At 46.3% G+C, this 22,141-nt stretch overlaps 1 protein-coding gene across 9 annotated transcripts in view; it reads right to left on the bottom strand.

The window, feature by feature from the left end:
- Positions 1-22,141, bottom strand: part of DHX57 (DExH-box helicase 57) — a 473,349-nt gene that overhangs the window by 222,457 nt on the left and 228,751 nt on the right. For all 9 annotated transcript variants that reach the window (XM_029594371.1, XM_029594374.1, XM_029594373.1 and 6 more), the window contains one exon: positions 14,208-14,381. In XM_029594371.1, coding sequence (XP_029450231.1) covers positions 14,208-14,381 — 174 coding nt within the window. The remainder of the gene's footprint in view (positions 1-14,207; positions 14,382-22,141) is intronic.

Below are 22,141 nucleotides of genomic sequence, written 5' to 3'. Positions count from 1 at the left end.
TTAGTCTATAAAGTGCCACCCACCTCTTGTCATTTAATCTATGAGGGGCAGCCTAGAACAAAATAATAGGCCCTAGTAGAGGAAGGAGTTGGGTTCTACACCTCAAACAAATTCTACGGAACAGACTGGCCAAACCTACTGTCGTGTTGGGAATCTCTGTCCAAATAGTAGTGAGATATGAATGAACGGAGAGAACTCCAAGTTGCAACCTTTCAGATTTCCTTCGAGCCACCGACACTGTCATGGCTCGAACAGTGTAAACCTCATGGCCCACCAGATTCAGCTTCTCCTGGGCATAACAGAAGATTCAATCTACTAGCCATGTTGATATATCTATTTGGCAATGGCAATATTCAGGCTGTTTGTATCAAAAGAAACAAAGAATTGGGTAGACGTTCTGTGGGCTTCAGTGTGTTCCAGGTAGAAGGCCAAGGCTCTTTTGCAGTCCAAACTGTGCAATGCTTGTTCATCCTGGAAAACATGTGGCCTAGGAAAAAATGTTGAAGGATGATTGACTGGTTATGATGGAATTTCAACATCACCTTAGGCAGAAACTTAAGATGGGTGCATAAGTCCATCCTATCATGATAAATTTTGATATAAGGTGAATACGTTACTAGAGCACATGGATCAAACAAGGCATGTGGGCCAAATCTGGCCCGCGGCCTTGTTTTTTGTGGCCCACCAGTGATATGGGTGGCTGAGGAGAAATGGGTGAGAATGTGCCACAGCACTGTAGGCACTTCCCCCATGCAATCACCAATCCCGTCCCGGCCGCTCAGCAATCACATGCGCATCATGCCCCAGCTCTGCTTCAACGTAGCATGGAGGTGGAGTCGCGATGCACAGATCATCACAGGGCCGGGCGCCATTTTCTTTTTGTGCCCACGTGGAGCAGGAGCGGAGCAGGTAAATACAACTGGTGGCAGCAGGCTCTCTGGAGGCTGGGGGAAATATGGCAGCAGGCTCTCTGGGGGCAATATAGCAGCAGACTCTTTGTGGGGGCAGTGGTTATGTGACAGCAGGCTCTCTGAGGGTGCACTTATGTGACAGCAAAATGGTCCTAAAGGACATCTTGGTCTTTTACTTAGGTGATGCACCACATCTCTGGTGGAACAATTTGAATCCCAAAATGTCCAACAAGAGAAAAGTTGATGCAGAAGGAAGACAATTTTATGAAAGATGGGAAAGCAAATACTTGTTTGTGCTTCAAGGAGAAAAAACAGTATGTCTTGTGTTATGAGGCAGTGGTGGTGTTCAAGGAATACAATATACATCAGCATTTTGAGACCAAACATGGAAGTAAGTATGCTAAATATAGCCTCCAAGAAAAACAATAAATGGTCCAAGAATTAAAGTCAGTCTGCAATCGCAGCAGAAGATGTTCACAAAAGCTGCAGCCCAAAATAATGCAGCAGTGAAAGCTAGCTTTATTGTGGCTGAATAAATCGCTCGGACTTCTAAGTGTTTTTCAGAGGGTAAATTTTTGAAGAGGTGCATGCTAAAGGTGTGTGAGCAGGTGTGCCCCGATCTGATACAGAGTTTTAAAAATGTCAGTTTGTCAAGAAACACCATCGTAAACAGTTAAAGAACTAGTAGGAAATATGACAACACAGCTGGCCGAAGAGACATGCAGTTATCTGGCTTTTTCATTAGCTGTTGATGAAAGCACAGACAACACAGATACAGCACATCTATCCATTTTTATAAGAGGCGTGAAGGCAGACATCTTTATTTGTTCTTTGTAAAGGCAATGCCTACATATACATTGGTTGTAAGTTACATGTAAACCGACACGATGTGCAAACGGTTGTCGGTATATAAAACCGTTTAAATAAATAAATCACTGAGGAGCTCTTGGATGTAGCTGCCATGCATGGGATGACAAGAGGGAAGGACATTTTTGATGCGGTGGAGAAGTCCATAAGTAAACAAATTATCCTGGGAAAAATTGGTGGGTCTAACTACTGATGGTGCACCTGCCATATGTGGAGAAAAAAACAGGCTTGTTTGGATTAATGAAGGAGAAAATACAAGGAATTAACTGCCACACACGTTTGATAACGTATCATTGCATTATCCATCAAGAAGCTGTGTGTGGAAAGGTTCTGGAACTCGATAATATAATGACCACGGCCACGAAAATAGTGAACTCCATTCGGGCGCATAGCTTTAATCATCGACAGTTCCAGGTGTTTTTGCAGGAGATGGATTCAGAGCATGGAGACGTGTCCTACCATACAAAAGTAAGGTGGCTGAGTAGGAGTGCGGTCCTTAAACAATTTTTTGAGCTTAAAGAAGAAATTGCACTTTTCATGCAAAGAAGGAAAACCCTTGCCTGAAGTGTTGGATCCAAACTGGCTGTGTGATTTTGCTATTTTGTGTGACATAAGAGATTTCGTCCCTGCAGCTTCTGATTCAGTTGGGAGAGAACAAGCCATCATGCAGATGTCTGACATGATCACAGCTTTCCAGCGTAAACTTCATGTATGGAAGTCCCAAGTGAACCAGGACAATCTTGTTCACTTTCCTGTTTGTCAGAGCATCTCAGCCTCATTTCCCGGTGCTTTTTCAACTTTTCGGTTGGCTACCAAATTGAGCCGGTTAATTAATGAGTTTGATCGGCGCTTCTCTGACTTTAGAACACAGTACTCAAGCTTTGCCATCGTAACCAATCCTTTCAGTACCGACATCAACCCATCATCTTCAGCTGGAATTAATTGATGTTCAAAGTGATAATGAGCTGAGAGCAAAGTTCCAGGATGCTAAAATTGAGGACTTTTACCATCTACTATCCCCTGCTTTGATTCCACAGCCCCGACTTCATGCTGCCCATATTCTGTAAATGTTTGGGAGCACCTATCTATGTGAACACATGTTTTCGATAATGAATCTAAACAAGACTAAGCATAGATCACACATTACCGTTGACAACCTCCACACTGTTTTACGGATTGCTACAGCACAAGACCTATAACCAGACACACTGACCACGGGAAAACGGTGTCAGACATCCAGCTAGAAAACAAAATAGGTAAGCATTTTTACAACCCTGTTTTGTGTTATTTAACAATATGTTCAGCCTTATGGTTGCCTTCATTGGGCTATAAATGTAACTATGCCTAACTGACATAGCTACATTTATACAGTCGCAGAATTACTAATGTCCCTTTGAAGACAACCATAAGGCTGATGTGGCCCTCGGCGAAAATGAGTTTAACCCCCCGTACTAGAGTCTGGAGCTCACTGACCCTGCACACCACTAAAATCACAACATTTCAGGTTAAGTACTTCAGGGTACAAGACTGCCATGGCTCAAAGGGGGCATTCATCAGCTGGGTCAGAACCATGTTGAGGTCCCAAGACTCAGTGGGAGGCCTGATGGAAGGTTTCAAATGAAGCAGGCCCCACATTAACTGGACAACTAAAGGCTGCACAGAGATGAGCTAACCTTCTACATAGTGATGGAAGGTGCCAACTGCACTAAGGTTAACTCTTAGGGAGTTGTTCTTGAGACCAGACTCAGGCAAATGTAGAAGGTAATCAAGTAGTTTGTGTAGAATAGGAGAAAATCTATAGTCTTTTGCTCACATCACATGGTAAACCTCCTCCACTTATATCCATAGGATTTTCTACTGGAATCCTTTGTTGAAGCTAAAAGAACTCATAACAAGGGGTTGCACAGTAAACCTCTCAACATCCAAGCAGTAAGCAACAATGTCTTGATGTTGGGATAGCGCAACCTACCCTGATTCTGAGTGATGACATTTGGGGGAAGTCCCCAATCCAATTGGTTTCCTAATGGACCTCGCCTGGAGGAGTGGGAATCAGATATGACTCAGTCAAAAGGGGGCTATGAGAATCGTGGTCCTTCTTTTAACTTCAAAGTCTGCACTACTAGTGGATTTGGAAGATATGTGCACAGCAGTCCCCTGCCCCAATCTAGGGCAAAGACATCCAAGGCTAGCTTGCTGGGTGCCACTTTCTGGAACGGAAGAGAGGAACCTTCCTGTTCTGAGATGTTGTGAACAGATCCACTGATGTGCTCCAATGGCAGAAAATCTGATGTGCCAACCCCCAGGTCAAGGGCCACTCAAGGGGGTTCCAAGGACTAAGTCAGCCAGTTTGCAAGGATATTCTCCATGCCTGCCAGGTATGTGGCCCTAAGTATCAGACCCTGATATATAGCCCAGTCCCCACAGCTGAATGGCCTCCTGCCATGGGAGATACAAGTCTGCAGATGTAGTATATTGCAAATTGGTTGCTCATTTGAACAAGGATAACTTTGGTGGATAACCAATCTCTGAAACCTTTAGAATTTATTTATAAATTTATTTTAACCTGCTTGTTCTTGGGGTAGTTCACAGCGGTTTACAGAAATAATGAATAAAAACAATTCAAGTACAATATTATATAGGCTGAGAAATAAAAACAAATATAATAAAACTTTTAGAAAGAACAAGAAATCTGAGTTACTGGAATGCCTGTTTGAATAAGAAGGTCTTTAAAGCCGTTTTGAAAACACTCATAGAAGACAGTACATTATCGCCTCAGGCCTGCCACACAGAACGCTTGATTTCATGTGATTTTCAGTCTAGCTATTTTCACTGTAGAGACTTATAGCAGATTTTTCTCCATAGAGCACAGTTGACATGTTGGTTTATAGGCTTTGAGTATCGATACCAGCCAAGGATTTGAATCATTATGCAACAGTTTGTAAATTATGCCTAGCCTATGATTCTCATAGCCCCTTATTGGCTGAGACAGGTCTGGTTTCCACTCCTGTGGGAGTTATTCATCCGGAAACTGATCAGTCTGGGGACTTTCTCAGATCTCATCATGCAAGATCAAAACAGGTTGAGACATCCCAACCTCCAGGCCCTCTCGCTCATAGCCAGGATGTTGGGAGGTTAGTTTTGTAACCACTTTCTTTTTCAGAAGATATCTTGGGTCCTGATGGCCACTAGAAAGCCTTATGGACTGAAATTGAGGTTTTATGTGTGGGGTGAGCAGACGGCCCTAGATCTGTTCTCCTGCCCCACACAAAAACTGCTTGATTTACCTTTTACAGCTATCAGAAGCTGACTTGAAAACCAACTCCATTAGAGTTCATTTGAGTGCAATTGACATGGTGTAGATGGTATGCCCAGCTCTATACAGCTTATAATTGTACATGTCCTGTGGGACTTGCTTCAGTTGAAGCCTCCCCTAAGGACTCTCACTGTCTTGGGACTTCATTATGGTGTTAGCTCAGCTGATGAAAGCTCCTTTTGAGCCACTGTGCACTTGTGTCCTGAAGTTCCTGACCTGGAAGTTCATAATTTTGGTGGTGGTTACCTCAGAACGCAGGGTCAGCAAGCTACAGTCCTTAGTGACTTATCCTCCTTACACTAAATGTTATGACAGGGTGGTCTTGCGTATGCACCCTAAGTACCTGCTTCAGGTGGTAACAGACTTCCATCTTATCCAGACCATCGTCCTGCCAATAATTTTTCCTTTGTCCCATTCACACTAAGGCAAACAAGCCCTGCACAGTTTGGACTGCAAGCGAGCCTTAGCCTTCTATCTGGAGTGGACAGAAGCATATAGACAGTCCATCCAACTTTTTGTTTCTTTTGATAGAAATAGGTTGAGCATTGCTGTTGCCAAATGGACACTATCGAATTGGTTAGCAGAATGCATCTCCTTATGCCCAAGTAGGGACTGCATCTAGAGGGTCATGTCAAGGCTCATTCTCTCCGAGCTATGACAGAATCGGTCCACTTGCTAGCAGTTTCCGTGGAGTCGATCTGCAAGGTTGCGACATGGAGTTCTCTCCACACATTCACATCTCATGATTTGCTTGGATAGGGATGGCAATGCAATAGTAGTTTTGGCCAATCTGTCCTTCAGAATCTGTTCGAGGCGTAGAACCCAACACTCTCCCACTTAGGGCACATTGTTTGGGTTCAGGTTGTCTCCCCCTCTTGTTACCAACACCACCATTGTTGGTGTGCCCACTGACACCTGACTGGGTGTTTGTTGGTCCCCTTTTATATTAGGGGGACAGCTTGTAGCTAGGAATTCACCCATGTGAGGACTTCCATCCTGCTTGTCCTAAGAGAAAGCAGAGTTGCTTATTTGTAACAGGTGTTTTCTGAGGACAGCAGGATGTTAGTCTTCATGAAACCTGCCTGCTACCTCGCAGAGTTGGGTTTCTCCTGTTTTTTTGATTGTCTAATTCTATGTTATAAGACTGAAGAGAAGACCTCACATGGATGCGTGGTATAGGGGGGCATGTTGGGCATGCTCAGCGTAGCAAGTCAAAGTTCTAGAAACTTTGACATAAGTGGTTAGTTGATTATTATAACATTGGTAGGTAACCGGGATGGTACCTGTAATCATGATATGAAATTACCACTTTCTATAAAAAACATTTTCTGAGACGTTTGGTTGTCTGGAAACAGTTTGAAACATATAACATTTTTTATATTTAATTTTCATGTGAGTTTATTTTGGGTATCTTCATTAGTATCCTTTGCAGATACCTCCTTCTGAACCATGTGCTGCTGAGCACCAGTTGGCTTTCTCCTTTTATTTACCTTAAAAGCTATTCTATCTATCTCCTTTTCAAAGGTTAGCGCTAGCAGCCTGGTTCCACCATGGTCTTGCTTCTGTCGGGGAAGGAGGGATGTTAGGCCTCCCCTCTGGGATCTGAATTTTGATTTGGTCTTCTTGACAGGATCTCGTATCCCTCCTAATCTTAGTTTTTCATTTTTGGTGTGTTAAGGCTATTTCTTAAGGCTGCTTAGATGGAGACTACCTTCCTATCTGTTGTTTGGCTTGGAAGGTGTCTGATATGCAAGCACTTCTTGTGGGGAGCCTTTTTCTTGGCTATGCATTCTTTCATCCCTTGAACATGTGGAAATATCTTAAGATCTCATCAGATCCCTTTCATTTTCTATGCACTCTGATTATTTTTTGTTCTGTATGGTCAAACACAGCATGATGAGATGGCCTCTCAGGATTTAGGGTTGGTCAAGATTTAGGAGCTAGTTACAGAAGCCTTACTCCATCAGGGCCTAGGCTCTTTTGTGGGTGGAATTGGGGCTCCTTTTGTGGGCACAGTTGCAATTGGGTCTCCTTAAAGATTTGTAAAACTGTGACAGGATAATATTTGTATACCCTTGATAGGCATTGCTGCCTAAATGTCAGATCTCTAGAGGCAATCTTCTCCACAACAGTGGGGTTGCAAAAGCTTGGGGCTGCATTCCACTCTGAGGGAGTGGCTTGGGTACATTACACTAGTCTGGCCTGCTTTGACTGGATAAAGAGGAAGGTAAAATTATTAATGATTTCCTTTCCTTTAATAGTCAGACCAGGCCAGGGCCATCTCTCTGCTGCTGGTGTCTTTGGGGAGACTCTATGCTGTGCAGGGGAAAGTGTTTTCAGACAGGTATGTGGCAGTGAAGACTAGACTGAAGATACTTTGCTGCAGGTGAACTATTCTGATTTTACTATTGGGAGTTCTTCCTTCATTTTCTGTAAGTCCACTGGGTTTAAAAAAAATTGCTTGATCTAGTAATAGGTTTGCTAATTGATTGATTGGTTTTAAACTTGTCCATGGTTAGCTTATTACAGGAATAGTGGCAGGCTTGGGTCAAAACAGGGGTATATAAAGAGTGACATTAGCGAGCCTGATGAACTGTCTCCATCTGCTGGTTGGTGTGCATAACCCATTGTTCTGGCCTAGTCTAACTGTTTTAAAGGACAGGAAATGATCAAGTAAGTAGTAATTTCACCATATCCCATCTGTCCTCATGAAGCTTCAAGAGAGTCTTCGCTATTGGTCTTCTGTACTTGTATTCTCCATCGCCCCAATGCCAGGTGAGGACATCTGAGGCTGGTTCGCCATCTGTCCTGTACAGGGAGCAGAAACAATGCACCTTTCTGTTGCAAGGGGATGCAAAGAGATCCATGTACGGGCTTCCCTAGATGCAGAATATCCAATTCGCCACCCCCCTGGTCCAGAGACCACTCAAGGGTTCTGAAAGCACAACTCAGTCTATCCAGTAACATATCCTCTGCTCCGGCCAGGTACATAGCCCTAAGCACCATCCAGAGGGACAGGGCCCATAACCAGATCTGATTTGCTTCCTAACACAGGAGGTACGACCCTGTTCTTCCCTGCTTGTTGACACACATCATCACCACTTGGTTGTTGGTTTGAATCAGGACAACTTTGTTGGACAGCCGATCTCTGAAAGCCCATAGTGCATACCTGATCGCTTAGAGCTCCAAGACATTGATTTGGCAACATCGTTCCTGGACCCATCTACATAAGCTCCCCAGCCCAGAGTGGATGCATCCATGGTAAGAACAATTTGGGCAGGACCACCTTGGAAAGAGATCCCCCGTTCCAGATATGAAAGTACCCACCATCAGGACAAAGTCCCAGAAGGGCTAGGTGACTCAGATGCATTGCTGGAGGTTATGTGTGGCCTGATGCCCCTGTGACCTCAGGGTCCATTGGGCCTTGCGCATGTATAATCATGCCAAGAGAGTGATGTGAACTGTTGAGGCCATATGGCCCAACAATCTGACACTTGCTGAATCTCTGCTGCAATGGTCATAAGAGTAATGGCCCTTTGACAAGGCAGGAAGGCCTTGGCCTGAACCGTGTCAAGCAGGGCTCCTATGAAGTCCAATTAAGTGATGGGCTGAGATGGGACTTCAGCTAGTTGAAGAACCCTAGTGACTCCAACACCCAAATGTTCCCAGTAAACTTCAGGATCCTTCATAAATCACTGACAATCATCCATAAAAATATTCACCATCAAACTCCATTAGATCTTTCACACCCTCTCAAATTACACTCGACGACCAGACCCTTAAGAGATGCCTACAAGGGATCCTTACATGTTCCCCCAATCAAAATAGTTCACCACTCAAACATCAGAGACAGGACATTCTCTATCACAGGACCCTCTATCTGGAACGCCATGCCTCCGGACCTCAGGCAGGAAACCTGTCTACTAACTTTCAAAAAGAAACTAAAGACATGGCTATTCTGCCGAGCCTTCCCAGCTACTAGCTCTACAGCCTGATTTAGAATCATCATATCACTTATGTAAATAATCAAACGCTAATCTTGCTCACAACTTATCATGAGGTTTGGCCTCTGCCTCCATCCCATACTCCATTGTATATAGTAATTTATTGTATAATAATAATTTATCTTTCGTTCTCCCCCTCTTTTTTTCCTTCTCCCAGTTAAGGCAACCTTGTTATAATGTAACTTTTATGCTCCTTCTAAATGTCTCTTGTTGAATTGTTGGTTATAGTTCTGCTTAGTTCGATGTAAACCGAGTTGATTTGATCTGTATCAAGAAAGTCGGTATATAAAAGCCTTAAATAAATAAATAAAATAAATAAATGGTCAAGAGCATAGACATGACAGCCCCTGCTGAGATGTGCTCTTGACCAATCATCCAGACAAGGGAAAACATGCACCCCCAGCCTGCAGAGGTGCGTCACCACTATGGTCAGGCATTTCCTAAAGACCTGTGGAGCTGATGCAAGCCCAAACGGAAACGATACTGGAAGTACTATTTTTCCACCATGAAATGGAGATACTTCAGGTGACTTGGGAAGATCTCGATGTGGGTGTACACGTCCTTCAGAATGAGAGAGCATGGCTAGTCCCCTTTTTATAAAAGTGGCCTCAATGTGCCCAGGGAAAAATTCTTGAATTTTCCTTTCTGATAAATCTGTTAAAGGCCTTTAGGTCTAGGATGGGATGGAGTCCTCCTGTTTTCTTTGGAATCAGGAAGAACCTGGAGTAAAATCCCCACCCTCTTTGCCCTGGTGGTACAAGCTTGACCACTCTGGCCATTAAGAGGGAGATGATCTCCATTAGTAGTACTTCCTGATGCACTACCAGCCCCCAAAATGGGCTCCGAGGGCAATTTGGCGAGGCATCCAATACATTCAATCTGTATCTTTGACAGACAAAGGAAAGGACCCACTGGTCTGAGATTATACTGAGCCACTGGTTCGCAAAGAACCACAGTCTGCCCCTGACTGGCAGATCCATCGCCCTAGGTACGGGTAACTGGACTATGCTCCCTACAACCCAGTCAAAACCCCATCCCTGGAGTTGACTGAGGTGCCGGCTGGGCCTTGGGAGCTCTCTGCTGCCTGGAACAGCATGAGAGCCCTGATGCAGCTGACAGGAGCGAGGGGAGGGAGGATAGTACTTCCTCTGGCAAAAGAAGGACTTCTGCCCCGATCTCGCCGACCTCCTAGCAGACGACGAGTCCAGAGAACTGGTGGAGAGTTGTTGGAGCTGGGCCACCACATCCTTCACCCTATCTCCAAAGAGATTCTCCTCAGTACATGGCATGACAGCAAGTCTTTCCTGTACTATTGGTCGGAGATCCAAGGTCCGCAACCATGCCATTCTGCAGGCCCCAATTCCTGCTGCAGAGACCCTTGATGCCATTTTGAAAACATCATGGGTCACATCGAGCTCCTGTTTTGTGCACTCTGGGCCCTTATGCACTAGCAACATAACGGTGCCCTGCTGCTGCTGAGGCAACTGCCTGGCTACCTCCAGCACCTGCTTAAAGATGTCCCACAAGTACTGGCTCCAGAGGTGATCCAGGAAACTACAGACCGGTTAGCCTCACTTCAGTGCCAGGAAAAAATAGTGGAAAGTGTTCTAAACATCAAAATCATAGAACATATAGAAAGACATGGTTTAATGGAACAAAGTCAGCATGGCTTTACCCAAGGCAAGTCTTGCCTCACAAATCTGCTTCACTTTTTTGAAGGAGTTAATAAACATGTGGATAAAGGTGAACCGGTAGATATAGTATACTTGGATTTTCAGAAGGCGTTTGACAAAGTTCCTCATGAGAGGCTTCCAGGAAAAGTAAAAAGTCATGGGATAGGTGGTGATGTCCTTTCGTGGATTGCAAACTGGCTAAAAGACAGGAAACAGAGAGTAGGATTAAATGGACAATTTTCTCAGTGGAAGGGAGTGGACAGTGGAGTGCCTCAGGGATCTGTATTGGGACCCTTACTTTTCAATATATTTATAAATGATCTGGAAAGAAAACGACGAGTGAGATAATCAAATTTGCAGATGACACAAAATTGTTCAGAGTAGTTAAAGCACAAGCAGATTGTGATAAATTGCAGGAAGACCTTGTGAGGCTGGAAAATTGGGCATCCAGATGGCAGATGAAATTTAATGTGGATAAGTGCAAGGTAATGCATATAGGGAAAAATAACCCATGCTATAATTACACAATGTTAGGTTCCATATTAGGTGCTACAACCCAAGAAAGAGATCTAGGTGTCATAGTGGATAACACATTGAAATCGTCGGTTCAGTGTGCTGCGGCAGTCAAAAAAGCAAACAGAATGTTGGGAATTATTAGAAAGGGAATGGTGAATAAAACGGAAAACGTCATAATGCCTCTGTATCGCTCCATGGTGAGACCACACCTTGAATACTGTGTACAGTTCTGGTCGCCGCATCTCAAAAAAGATATAATTGCGATGGAGAAGGTACAGAGAAGGGCTACCAAAATGATAAGGGGAATGGAACAGCTTCCCTATGAGGAAAGACTAAAGAGGTTAGGACTTTTCAGCTTGGAGAAGAGACGACTGAGGGGGGATATGATAGAGGTGTTTAAAATCATGAGAGGTCTAGAACGGGTAGATGTGAATCGGTTATTTACTCTTTCGGATAGTAGAAAGACTAGGGGGCACTCCATGAAGATAGCATGGGGCACATTTAAAACTAATCGGAGAAAGTTCTTTTTTACTCAACGCACAATTAAACTCTGGAATTTGTTGCCAGAGAATGTGGTTCGTGCAGTTAGTATAGCTGTGTTTAAAAAAGGATTGGATAAGTTCTTGGAGGAGAAGTCCATTACCTGCTATTAAGTTCACTTAGAGAATAGCCACTGCCATTAGCAACAGTAACATGGAATAGACTTAGTTTTTGGGTACTTGCCAGGTTCTTATGACCTGGATTGGCCACTGTTGGAAACAGGATGCTGGGCTTGATGGACCCTTGGTCTGACCCAGTATGGCATTTTCTTATGTTCTTATGTAGAGTGGGTAGGAAGCTATGCAGGCAATGGAGCATGGCTCCCTGAAAAACCTCTTCCAAGAGCGTCCCCATCACACTGTGATACTTCCCCATGGGTGCAAAGGAATGGGTCAGAGACCGCTTGGCTCTTGAGAGCAGATTTGACTAGCACTGATTGGTCAGGAAGCTGTCACTTACTGAATCCAGGAGCCTTCTGGATGAGGTAAACACCGTCAGCCTTCTTATTCATGGGAGGCAACTTGAAAAGGTGTTTCCACATCCTCAGCAGTAACTCCTTAAGGATGTCGTGCACCAGGACTGCCACAACCTCCTTAGGAAGCTTCACAAACTAGAGGATTTCAAGCAATAGGTTCCTGGCATTCTCCTCTTTCAGCAACTGAAAAGGGATGGCCTCCGTCATTGCATGCACAAAACCAGCAAAGTTTAGATCCTGAGGCGGAGACCTCCTTCGCTCCAATGGAGGAGAAGGGTCTGAGGTGAGACCCAAAAGAGCTATCAATGTAGGATAACAGGGGCCCTCATGCTCACTGACATCGACAGGGATGTGGCCCTGGGCGCTCGGCCTTTGCCAGAGGTACAGGCACTGGCAGGGCTGGACTGGGAGCTGCTGGTCCCGGCATCTTAGTCAGCATAGGCAGAGCTTCCTCCTCCAAGGAACTGGCCATAACTACCGCATTTGGCAGGGGAAGGATGCAGTTCCCCAACGAGCATCAATGCCATCCTGGGTACAAACACCAGATGAGCAGATGGAACTTCTCTAATAGCAGCTCCAAGACGGACGGTGCTGGTTCTGGTGCCATGGGACCGATGTCCTGCATCGCCCGCTTGACTGCCAGCTGCACTCGCCGCTTGAGCTCTTCCTCAAACACTGCCGATGCAAACACTGACTGGGAGGAAGGAAGGGTTAACCAGATCCTCTTTGGAACTGACTGGAGGATCGGCAACTGGCTCTGGACCAGTGCAGAACATTGCAGACCCCCATCACCAATGGAGGTCTGGAATTCCTTGCCGCGGGGTCACTTCTGGGGCATCAAAGCATGAGCTGGTGCATCCCAGTACGCGGCACCATGCATCAACAGAGACCAATGCCAACGCTTCTTCAGCTTCCCTCAATGCTCAACACACAGTCTTTTCACAGTGCCGAGGCCAATGATAAGGAACTCAATGTCCTCAGCCTGAAGAAGCCGATAATAGTCAGTCTCTGGTGCTCCTATCAACCGAAGGCACAGACAGAGAAGATGGTCCCACTGATGTTAATGTTGTTCTGTGTCCATCAATGCAGCTCCATGGTCCTTAGATGCTGATGCAGATGGCTCAGACTACTTTGACCCAAAGAGGCACTCCATCTTGTCGAGACAAAGACAACGCCCTTTTGGGGTTATGTGGGTGCATTTACAGTAACCCCAGACGTCTTGCAATGCCCCCAAGCAGATGACACATTCATCATGAGGGTCAGTGATGGACATGGTAGTCGGCACTGAGAGCATCACTTAAACCCGGACATGTCCATGATGGGACAAAACAAACAGCAAGCTAGATCAAAATCAATGGCAATGGGCATCAATGGCCAGTGAGCACAGAATGCCCACCACTGTGGGGAATCAAATGCGAAAGGAAACTTACCAATAAACATTGAAAACCCATACTAGGAATGCTATGGAGATACAGAGAGGGACCTGATGTAGAAAAATGGAAAAGTTATCCAAAAAGGGTCAAAAAGGCCAAAGTGAGCTCAGAAACCAATATGCTGCAGCTCCATCGAAAGAGACTGAAGAGGGACCCCATGTGGCCTCGTGGTATAGGACATGCTGCGTATGCTCAGTGTGGGAAGTCAAAGTTCTAGAAATTCTGACATAAGTTTTCCATGTTGGGGTTCCATCTGATGATGTCACTCATATGTGAGGACTACCATCCTGCTTGTCCTCAGAGAATATGATATTCTTCAGCAATGGATGGCTTTTGCAGCAACCCACCACGTCTCCTAATTTATACACTTGTGTAATTTTTTTTTTTTTTAGTTTACAGTTTTACAACAAGCTGTATTTAAAAATAACTATATTCCAGCATTACCATAAGCGCAGAACTTTCTGGAAAACACTACCTCTTTTCTCTCATCTTTCCAGAATCAATCACATAGACGATGTCATCGATTGTTATAGAGGTCTCAGCGATGTTAGTAGATAATATGATCTTAATGACTCCGCTAGCAGCTTTCTGGAACACAGCTTGTTGTTCTTCACTAGACAGCGACGAGTGGAGTGGATAAATGATACACCTTGAGGAGAAGGGGAAAAAAATATCATCTTTTCCACCAATTTTTGATTTTCATTGCCACTTGCACACTACTTCCTTACACACAGGCAAAATAGTATATATGAAAGACTGTTTTAGGACAAATATTCCAATGCTGACTCCACTGACCAACCAATTGCAGGCCACCAAAATGCTCACTTACAGATTCTGTGTCAACATATTACCAATATATTAATGCACTGCAGCAAAATGAGCTAGTATCCCACTGTTTTTTCAGAAAGCCAGAACATCCCAGACTGACATTCAGACTAGTCTGAATAACCAATCTGACTTGAAAGCGAACATACATTCCAACTATTGGAATTGACTGAGGATGCTAAACACAAATTATAGCGCTCCCAGCAAAAAAGAAAAAAAATAAAACAGTGAGTTATGAGTGTGACTGACCATCCTGTATTTAAATGTCAAGAAAGGAGCAGGTAATGTGGACATAGAGAAGACTCATGTGGCCAGGCCAAAATAAACTAGGGACAACAAAGTCCCACTGGTTACTCTTAATCCCTAACCCCAGCTCATCCCATCAGTTTTCTCCCTCCTGCTCCATTCCCCCTGCAATAGCCCATCCACACCACAGTCTCTTCCCCACCCTCACTTGTCACCATCATTCTCTCTCAACCCCATTTTCTCTCAGATTCTTCTCGTCCCCTCCTTACTCCATCTGCATTCTTAATTCTCTCCTTCCATGGGCATACTTTGAAATTTATATTTAAGGAGGCGGTTTAATACCTGTCTTCCAGCTCCACTCCTACATTTCCCAAGGCTGCTTTGATCCCCATTTCCCACCCACCTGTCTTTTTGTCCCCCTCAGTTCTCTTCTCATCCCTCCAATCCCCAGCAGGTTCCTCCTCATCCCTCCTGAGCCAGATATCTTCCTCTACATACTTAATTCAGTCATCCCTTCACTGATTCCCACCCTTTATCAACATGTTAAGCTTTCCTTCATTAGCAGGCTCAGATCATCTTTCAATTTGTGATTTCCTTTCCTCCACAGGCTTGGATCACTTCCCTCAGTTATTTTTTTCTGGAAAATCCGCCTCCCCACCCTTGCAGCATGTCTCCTGGCAGTCACAGATTCTAGGCCAGAGCCAGTCCCATACCGGTAGAGTCCACATAAGACACTCCATCATTTGCATGTCCTGAGCCCTAGCAGATCAGCAGTCAGAATTTACCCAGTCAGGGCCAGATTTAAGATCTTAATGATCATAGGCAGGATTGGAGTGTGGAGAATTGGAGTGTGAAAGGTGGGAGATTCTAGATATTGGAAAGTGAGGGAAGGTCACCAACCACCCAGCTTCCCTCCAGAATGTCTTAGCAGTGCCTCTTTGAAGTAGATGGTGAAAGCAGGTTCCTTCTTGGTACATTTGCATTTATCTTTTGCCTGGATATTTGGCATCTTCAAAATCTGGCACCCTAGGCAATTGCCCATGCCTAAATCCAGGCCTCTCCCCAGCATGTGGAACTTCCTGACCTCAATTTGGAATGCCCGGAGTTAGTTCTGTCTTATGGGATATAACAAGGGAATGGAGAAATTACTTACCTGATAATTTCATTTTCCTTGGTGCAGTCAGATGGACTCAGGACCAGTGGGTTTGTGCTCCCCTGCCAGCAGATGGAGACGGAGCAAGCTGACATCACAGTATATATAGCCCTGCAGTGACCCTAGCCTGCCAGTGTTCTCTTCAAAAGCAACTGTGGACAGACTAGCAAAAACGGATTAAAAACAATTAAAAATAGGTAACCAGAACTGTATTCAACCAACCATAAACACTGAACTCACGTAAGATTCTAGGTACCTCAAGCTAGGGATTGGATGAACACTTACCAGTAATCCCTTGGCACCCAAAGCCCCACAGGAGGACTACAGACACACTCATGTGACGCCGAGGGCGGGAAGCTGAGTCCATCCATTAATACTAAGGAAAACAAAATTATCAGGTAAGTAATTTCTCCATTTTGTAGTGTGTAGACAGATGGATTCAGGAACAGTGGGATATACCAAAGCTACTCCCCAACAGGGTGGGAGGCCGCTCACGGTCCAGTCAACACTGCACGTGCAAAGGCTGTATCCTCCCAGGCCAGTACATCTAGATGATAAAACCTGGAAAAAGTGCATAAGGAGGACCACGTTGCAGCTCGGCAGATATCAACGGGAGACAACAAACTAACCTCTGCCCATGACACTGCCTGAGCCCTAGTGGAATAAGCCCTAAACTGAGTTGGCAACAGCTTTCCATGATCCACATATGCGGCCGTGACCACCTTCTTAATCCAGTGAGCTACGGTAGCCCACGAAGCCGGAGCGCCCTACTTACTCCTGCCATGGAGAACAAACAGGCGATCCATCCTTCGAAAAGGTTCAGAAACCACAGATACCGCACAAGTCACTTGACATCCAAGGAGCACAAGAGGAGGTACTCCTCCACATCCCTGACCTTATCCAGGGTTTGTAAGTAACTGACTGATTCAACCCAAAGTCCAAGACTACCTTGGGCAAGAAGGATGGAACAGTACGAAGTTGTAAACGCCCCTAGAGTCACCCGAAGGAATGGCTCCAGGCAAGACAAGGCCTGCATCTCAGAAATTCGACGTGCTGAACATATAGCTACCAGGAACAGTCTTTAAGGTTAACAACCGCAAGGAAAGGTTATGCAGTGGTCAGAACATAGGGCCCGCCAAAAAATCCAGCATCAAGTTAAGACTTCACAAAGGAACCAGTAACCTCAAGGGAGGCCGAAGATGCTTCACTCCCATCAAAAAAACAGGCCACATCAGCATGAGACGACAATGAAACACCATTCACTAGGCCTCTGAAACAGGCAAGAGCCACAACCTGATCCTTCAAGGAATTAAGAGCCAAACCTTTATTCAACCCATCCTGCAATTCCAGAATGAGGGGGATTTTAACTGAATGAGGAAGAACACCCCACTTCTCACACCAGGCCTAAAAAATTCTCCAAACTGCACATAAGTCAAGGAAATGGAGAAATTGCAAGCGCAGAGTAAGGTGGCAATCACCGCAGAGGAATAACCACGCTTTAACAGGTGAGCACTTTCAAGGGCCAAACCGTAAGACAAAATCGAGTTGGATCCTCATGAAGAACTGTTCCCTGCTGTAACAGGTCCATGTGTGGCAGAAGATGAAGGGGGGCCTCCACCAGGAGTTGTCGCCAATCTGCATACCACAGATGCATGGGCCAATTCAGTGCCACCAGGCGTACTAGCCTCCTGGGGCCTTCGATCTTACGAATTATACTCCTCAACAAGGGCCACCGAGGAAAAGCATAAATCAATCTGTCTTCTGGCCAGACCTGTACAAGAGCGTCTATTCCCAGGGACCATGGATCTCTCCTATGACTGTAGGATTGAGGAACCTTCACATTTTGAGAAGTTGCTAGTAGGTCTAGGAACGGAAGGCCCCAGCGATCCACAATTAGCTGAAATACCTCAGCTGAAAACACCCACTCTCCTGGGTCCAGACTCTCCCTGTGGAGCAAATCTGTTTTTATGTTCTCTTTTCCTGCAATGTGAGAGGCCCAGATCATCTGCAGATGATCTTCCGACATTCCATAAGCTGGTCTATTTCCTGCGACACTTGCTGGCGCTTGGTTCCTCCTTGGCGATTTATATAGGCCACTGTCGTCGCATTGTATGACATCACGCAAACCGCTTGATTCCACAGCCTATGGCTGAACTGCAAGCATGCCAGCCTGTTCCACCCAGGCCTCCAGACAATTGATGTTCCAGTGGTATTCTTCAGATTCCAACATCCTTGGGCTATTAACTCCAGACAGTGAGCTCCCCAACCATGGTGACTCGCATCTGTTGTGAGTACCAACCAGTTCGGAGAGGACAAGTGAACTTCCTTTCTCAGATGATCCTCCTGCAACCACCCACTGGAGGTGGGAGCAGATTTCCATTGGTAAGTGGAGCCGAATTACATATTCTTGAGACTGCAGGTTCCAAGAGATAGCAGAAAGCACTGAAGAAAATGCATATGAACCCATGCCCATGGCACCAATTCCAGGGTAGCCACCATTAAGCTGTGCACCTGCAAGTAGGACCACACCATCTGTCATATGATGTTTATCAACTGATGCACTTGAGACAATTTCTGAATCTGAACTTCCGGTAGGAAAACTGTCCTGTCCCGTGTCGAACTGGACCCACAGATATTCCAATGACTGGGATAGATGAAGATTGCTCTTGGACAGGTTTCATCACTCAGCTGAGCTCCTGCAATAAGGAGATCACCTTGTGGGTCACTAGGCGGCTCTCTTCCAGAGACTTGGCTCGAATCAGCCAATCATCCAAATACGGGTGCACCTGATTTCCTTCTTTTCACAAGGCCTCCACTACCACCACCATAACCTTGGAAAATATGTTCTGGGAGAGGTGGCTAGACCAAAAGGCAGTGCCTGAAACGGATAATGGCACCCAAATACCATAAAGCATAGAAAGAGTTTGTGTTCCAATCGGATGGGTATATGAAGGTAAGCTTCTGACAGATCCAAGGAGATGAGAAATTTCCCCGACTGTTGCACCATTATCACAGAGCGTAAGGTTTCCATGCGAAAATGAGTCACCTTCAAATAATTGATTTGACCCTCTTGAGATCCAGGATGGGATGAAAGGAGCCCTCCTTCTTTGGCACAAAATAAATGGAATATCGCCCCCATTCTTTGAGTTGTGGGCACAGGAACCACAGCCTACAGTCTAAGGAGCCTTTGAAGCGTAAACCTCATTGCCTGCTTCTTCTGTAGGGAGTGGCAAGGGAACACTATGAACACATCCCGAGGAATACTGCAAAATTCCAGTGAATACCCTTCTTATACCACCTCCAGGACCCACTGGTCCAATATGATCCCAACTCACCTCTGACAAAAGAGAGAGAGACATAGGAAAATTATGTTTCTTACCTGATAATTTTCGTTCCTGTAGTACCAAGGATCAGTCCAGACTGCTGGGTTATGTCTCCCCTCCAGCAGATGGAGTCGGAGAGAAAACTGAACGCACCCCCCAGATATACTGGTGTGCCACCTGCTGTCCTTCAGTATAATGGATAACAAAGCAGAAGAAGAAAAGAACTCCTCCGCACACTTAGCCAAAGAACCATTGCAACTGTCTAGCTCAAGTAGTAAGTAAGGCAAAAAACAGTAAAAGGCAAACTAATCCAACGCAATGCGCAAACGAAGCGAACAACAAATCTGCAGTCCGAAGACATTCTTTCCCCAAAAGAGACATGAGGAAAATTTCACTTACCATGTTCAAACCAGAAGTGTGATAGAAAACGGGATTCGAGCGGAGTCTCCTGCACAATATAGGGCGGGCGTCTGGACTGATCCTTGGTACTACAGGAACGAAAATTATCAGGTAAGAAACATAATTTTCCTTTCCCTGTACGTACCAGGATCAGTCCAGACTGCTGGGATGTACCCAAGCCGCCTCAAATGGGATGGGACCCTGAGAGTCCCGCTCGAATCACACTGCTGCCAAAAGAATCGGCCGACGACCCCCGAACATCTACTCGATAATGTCGGGCAAAAGTATGCAACGACTTCCAAGTGGCCGCCCTGCAAATCTCCTGGCTAGAGACCAGAGTACTCTCAGCCCAGGAAGACGCCTGTGAACGGAGAGAGTGAGCTTTAAGCCACGTCTGGAACGGACTTACCACACCCAATGTACGTGGCTGCTATCGCGCTCTTCAGCCATCGGGCAATAGTTGCTTTAGAGGCCTGTAAACCCTTTTTGGCCCCCTGCCACAACACGAACAGATGATCCGACCGCCGAAAAGCATTGGTGACCTCCAAATAATGCAAAAGCACTCGACGAACATCCAAACGCTTCAAGTCGGAACCATGAGAAGACCGCAGCTCCTTCTCCGAGAACGACGGCAAGTCCACGGACTGATTGACGTGAAAAGCCGATACGACCTTAGGCAAGAACGAAGGAACCGTACGTAACGAGACCCCGGAGTCAGAGATACGCAAGAACGGATCCCTGCACGAGAGTGCCTGTAGCTCCGATACCCGACGCGCGGACGCTATAGCCACTAAAAACACTGTCTTGAGGGTAAGATCCTTTAAGGTGGCTCGCTTCAGCAGCCCAAAGGGCGCGACGGTGAGGCCCTTGAGTACCAAATTCAGGTTCCAGGAAGGACAAGGGGCTCTGAGAGGAGGACGCAAATTTCGAACACCGCGCAAGAATCTGGACACATCCGGATGACATGCGAGAGAGGAGCCTTCAATCTTTCCCCTCAAACAACCCAGAGCCGCCACCTGGACTCTCAGCGAACTGTAAGCTAACCCCTTCTTCAGACCATCCTGAAGAAAAGTAAGGATGTCCGCTATGACCGCACGACGAGGCTGAACTTGGGCGGCCGTGCACCAGGAATCAAAAACTTTCCACACCCTGGCATAAGCAAGCGTGGTAGAGGGTCTCCGCGCGCGAATCAAGGTAGAAATCACCGGTTCAGAATAACCTTTCTTTCTCAAGCGCCTCCGTTCATAAGCCAAGCCGCCAGACAAAAGCGATCCGCTAGATCGAAAAATACTGGTCCTTGACGAAGAAGGTTCGGAAGGTGGCCCAACCGTAAAGGCCCGTCTCTGGCTAGATTGACGAGGTCGGCAAACCATGGTCTTCTTGGCCACTCGGGAGCCACCAGAATCACTGGACCCTGATGGGATTCTAGACGCCTCAACACCTTGCCGACCAAGGGCCAGGGGGGAAACACATATAGGAGGATGTGATAAGGCCATGGAATCGCTAGAGCATCCACCCCCTCCGATCCGTGTTCTCGCCTCCGGCTGAAAAAACGCGCTGCCTTGGCGTTGAGCCGAGTTGCCATCAGGTCTAGTCGCGGCACCCCCCATCGCCGGGTGATGAGACTCATCGCCTGGTCCGAGAGCTCCCATTCCCCGGGATCCAAGTGCTGACGACTGAGATAATCCGCTTGCACGTTGTCTACGCCTGCGATGTGAGTGGCCGCGATGCGGGCGAGGTGGCGCTCCGCCCAGGTCATTAACAAGGACGCCTCGACCGCCACCTGCTGACTTCTCGTGCCGCCCTGGCGATTTATGTATGCTACCGTGGTTGCGTTGTCTGTCAGGACCCGAACTGCCCGTCCCCGCACCAAGGGCAGAAGCTGACGCAAGGCGAGACGGACCGCCCTGGTCTCCAGACGGTTGATGGACCATGAAGCTTGGCGAGGGGTCCACGATCCTTGTACCGCACGTGATTGACAGACAGCTCCCCAACCGGTCAGACTGGCATCCGTCGTCACTATGACCCAAATGGGGGGCTCGAGGTCCACTCCTTGTAGCAGATTGTCCGGGACCAACCACCACGCTAAGCTGGATCGCGCCGGCTCCAACAGAGGTAACTGTACTCCGTAATCCTCGGATTTCTGATCCCAGCGCGAAAGGAGAGCCCTTTGCAACGGCCGCATATGAGCAAAAGCCCACGGTACCATCTCCAGAGTAGACACCATATGTCCAATGACCTGCATATAATCCCAGGCTGTGGGCAAGTGGAGACCCAGAAGCCTCTGCACCTGACACATCAGATGCTCCATCCTCTGCCGAGTCAGGAACACCTTGCCCACCAGGGTATCGAAACGCGCTCCCAAAAATTCCAATCGTTGACTTGGAATTAGCTGGCTCTTTGCAAAGTTGATCACCCAGCCTAGCGACTGAAGTTGCTGTACCACCAACTGGACCGCCCGGT

The sequence above is a fragment of the Rhinatrema bivittatum genome, chromosome 3 (genome assembly GCF_901001135.1).
Source record: "Rhinatrema bivittatum chromosome 3, aRhiBiv1.1, whole genome shotgun sequence".
NCBI lineage: Eukaryota > Metazoa > Chordata > Amphibia > Gymnophiona > Rhinatrematidae > Rhinatrema > Rhinatrema bivittatum.
Note: the sequence above shows the minus strand (reverse complement) of the source record. Positions and strands in the feature narration are given on the sequence as shown.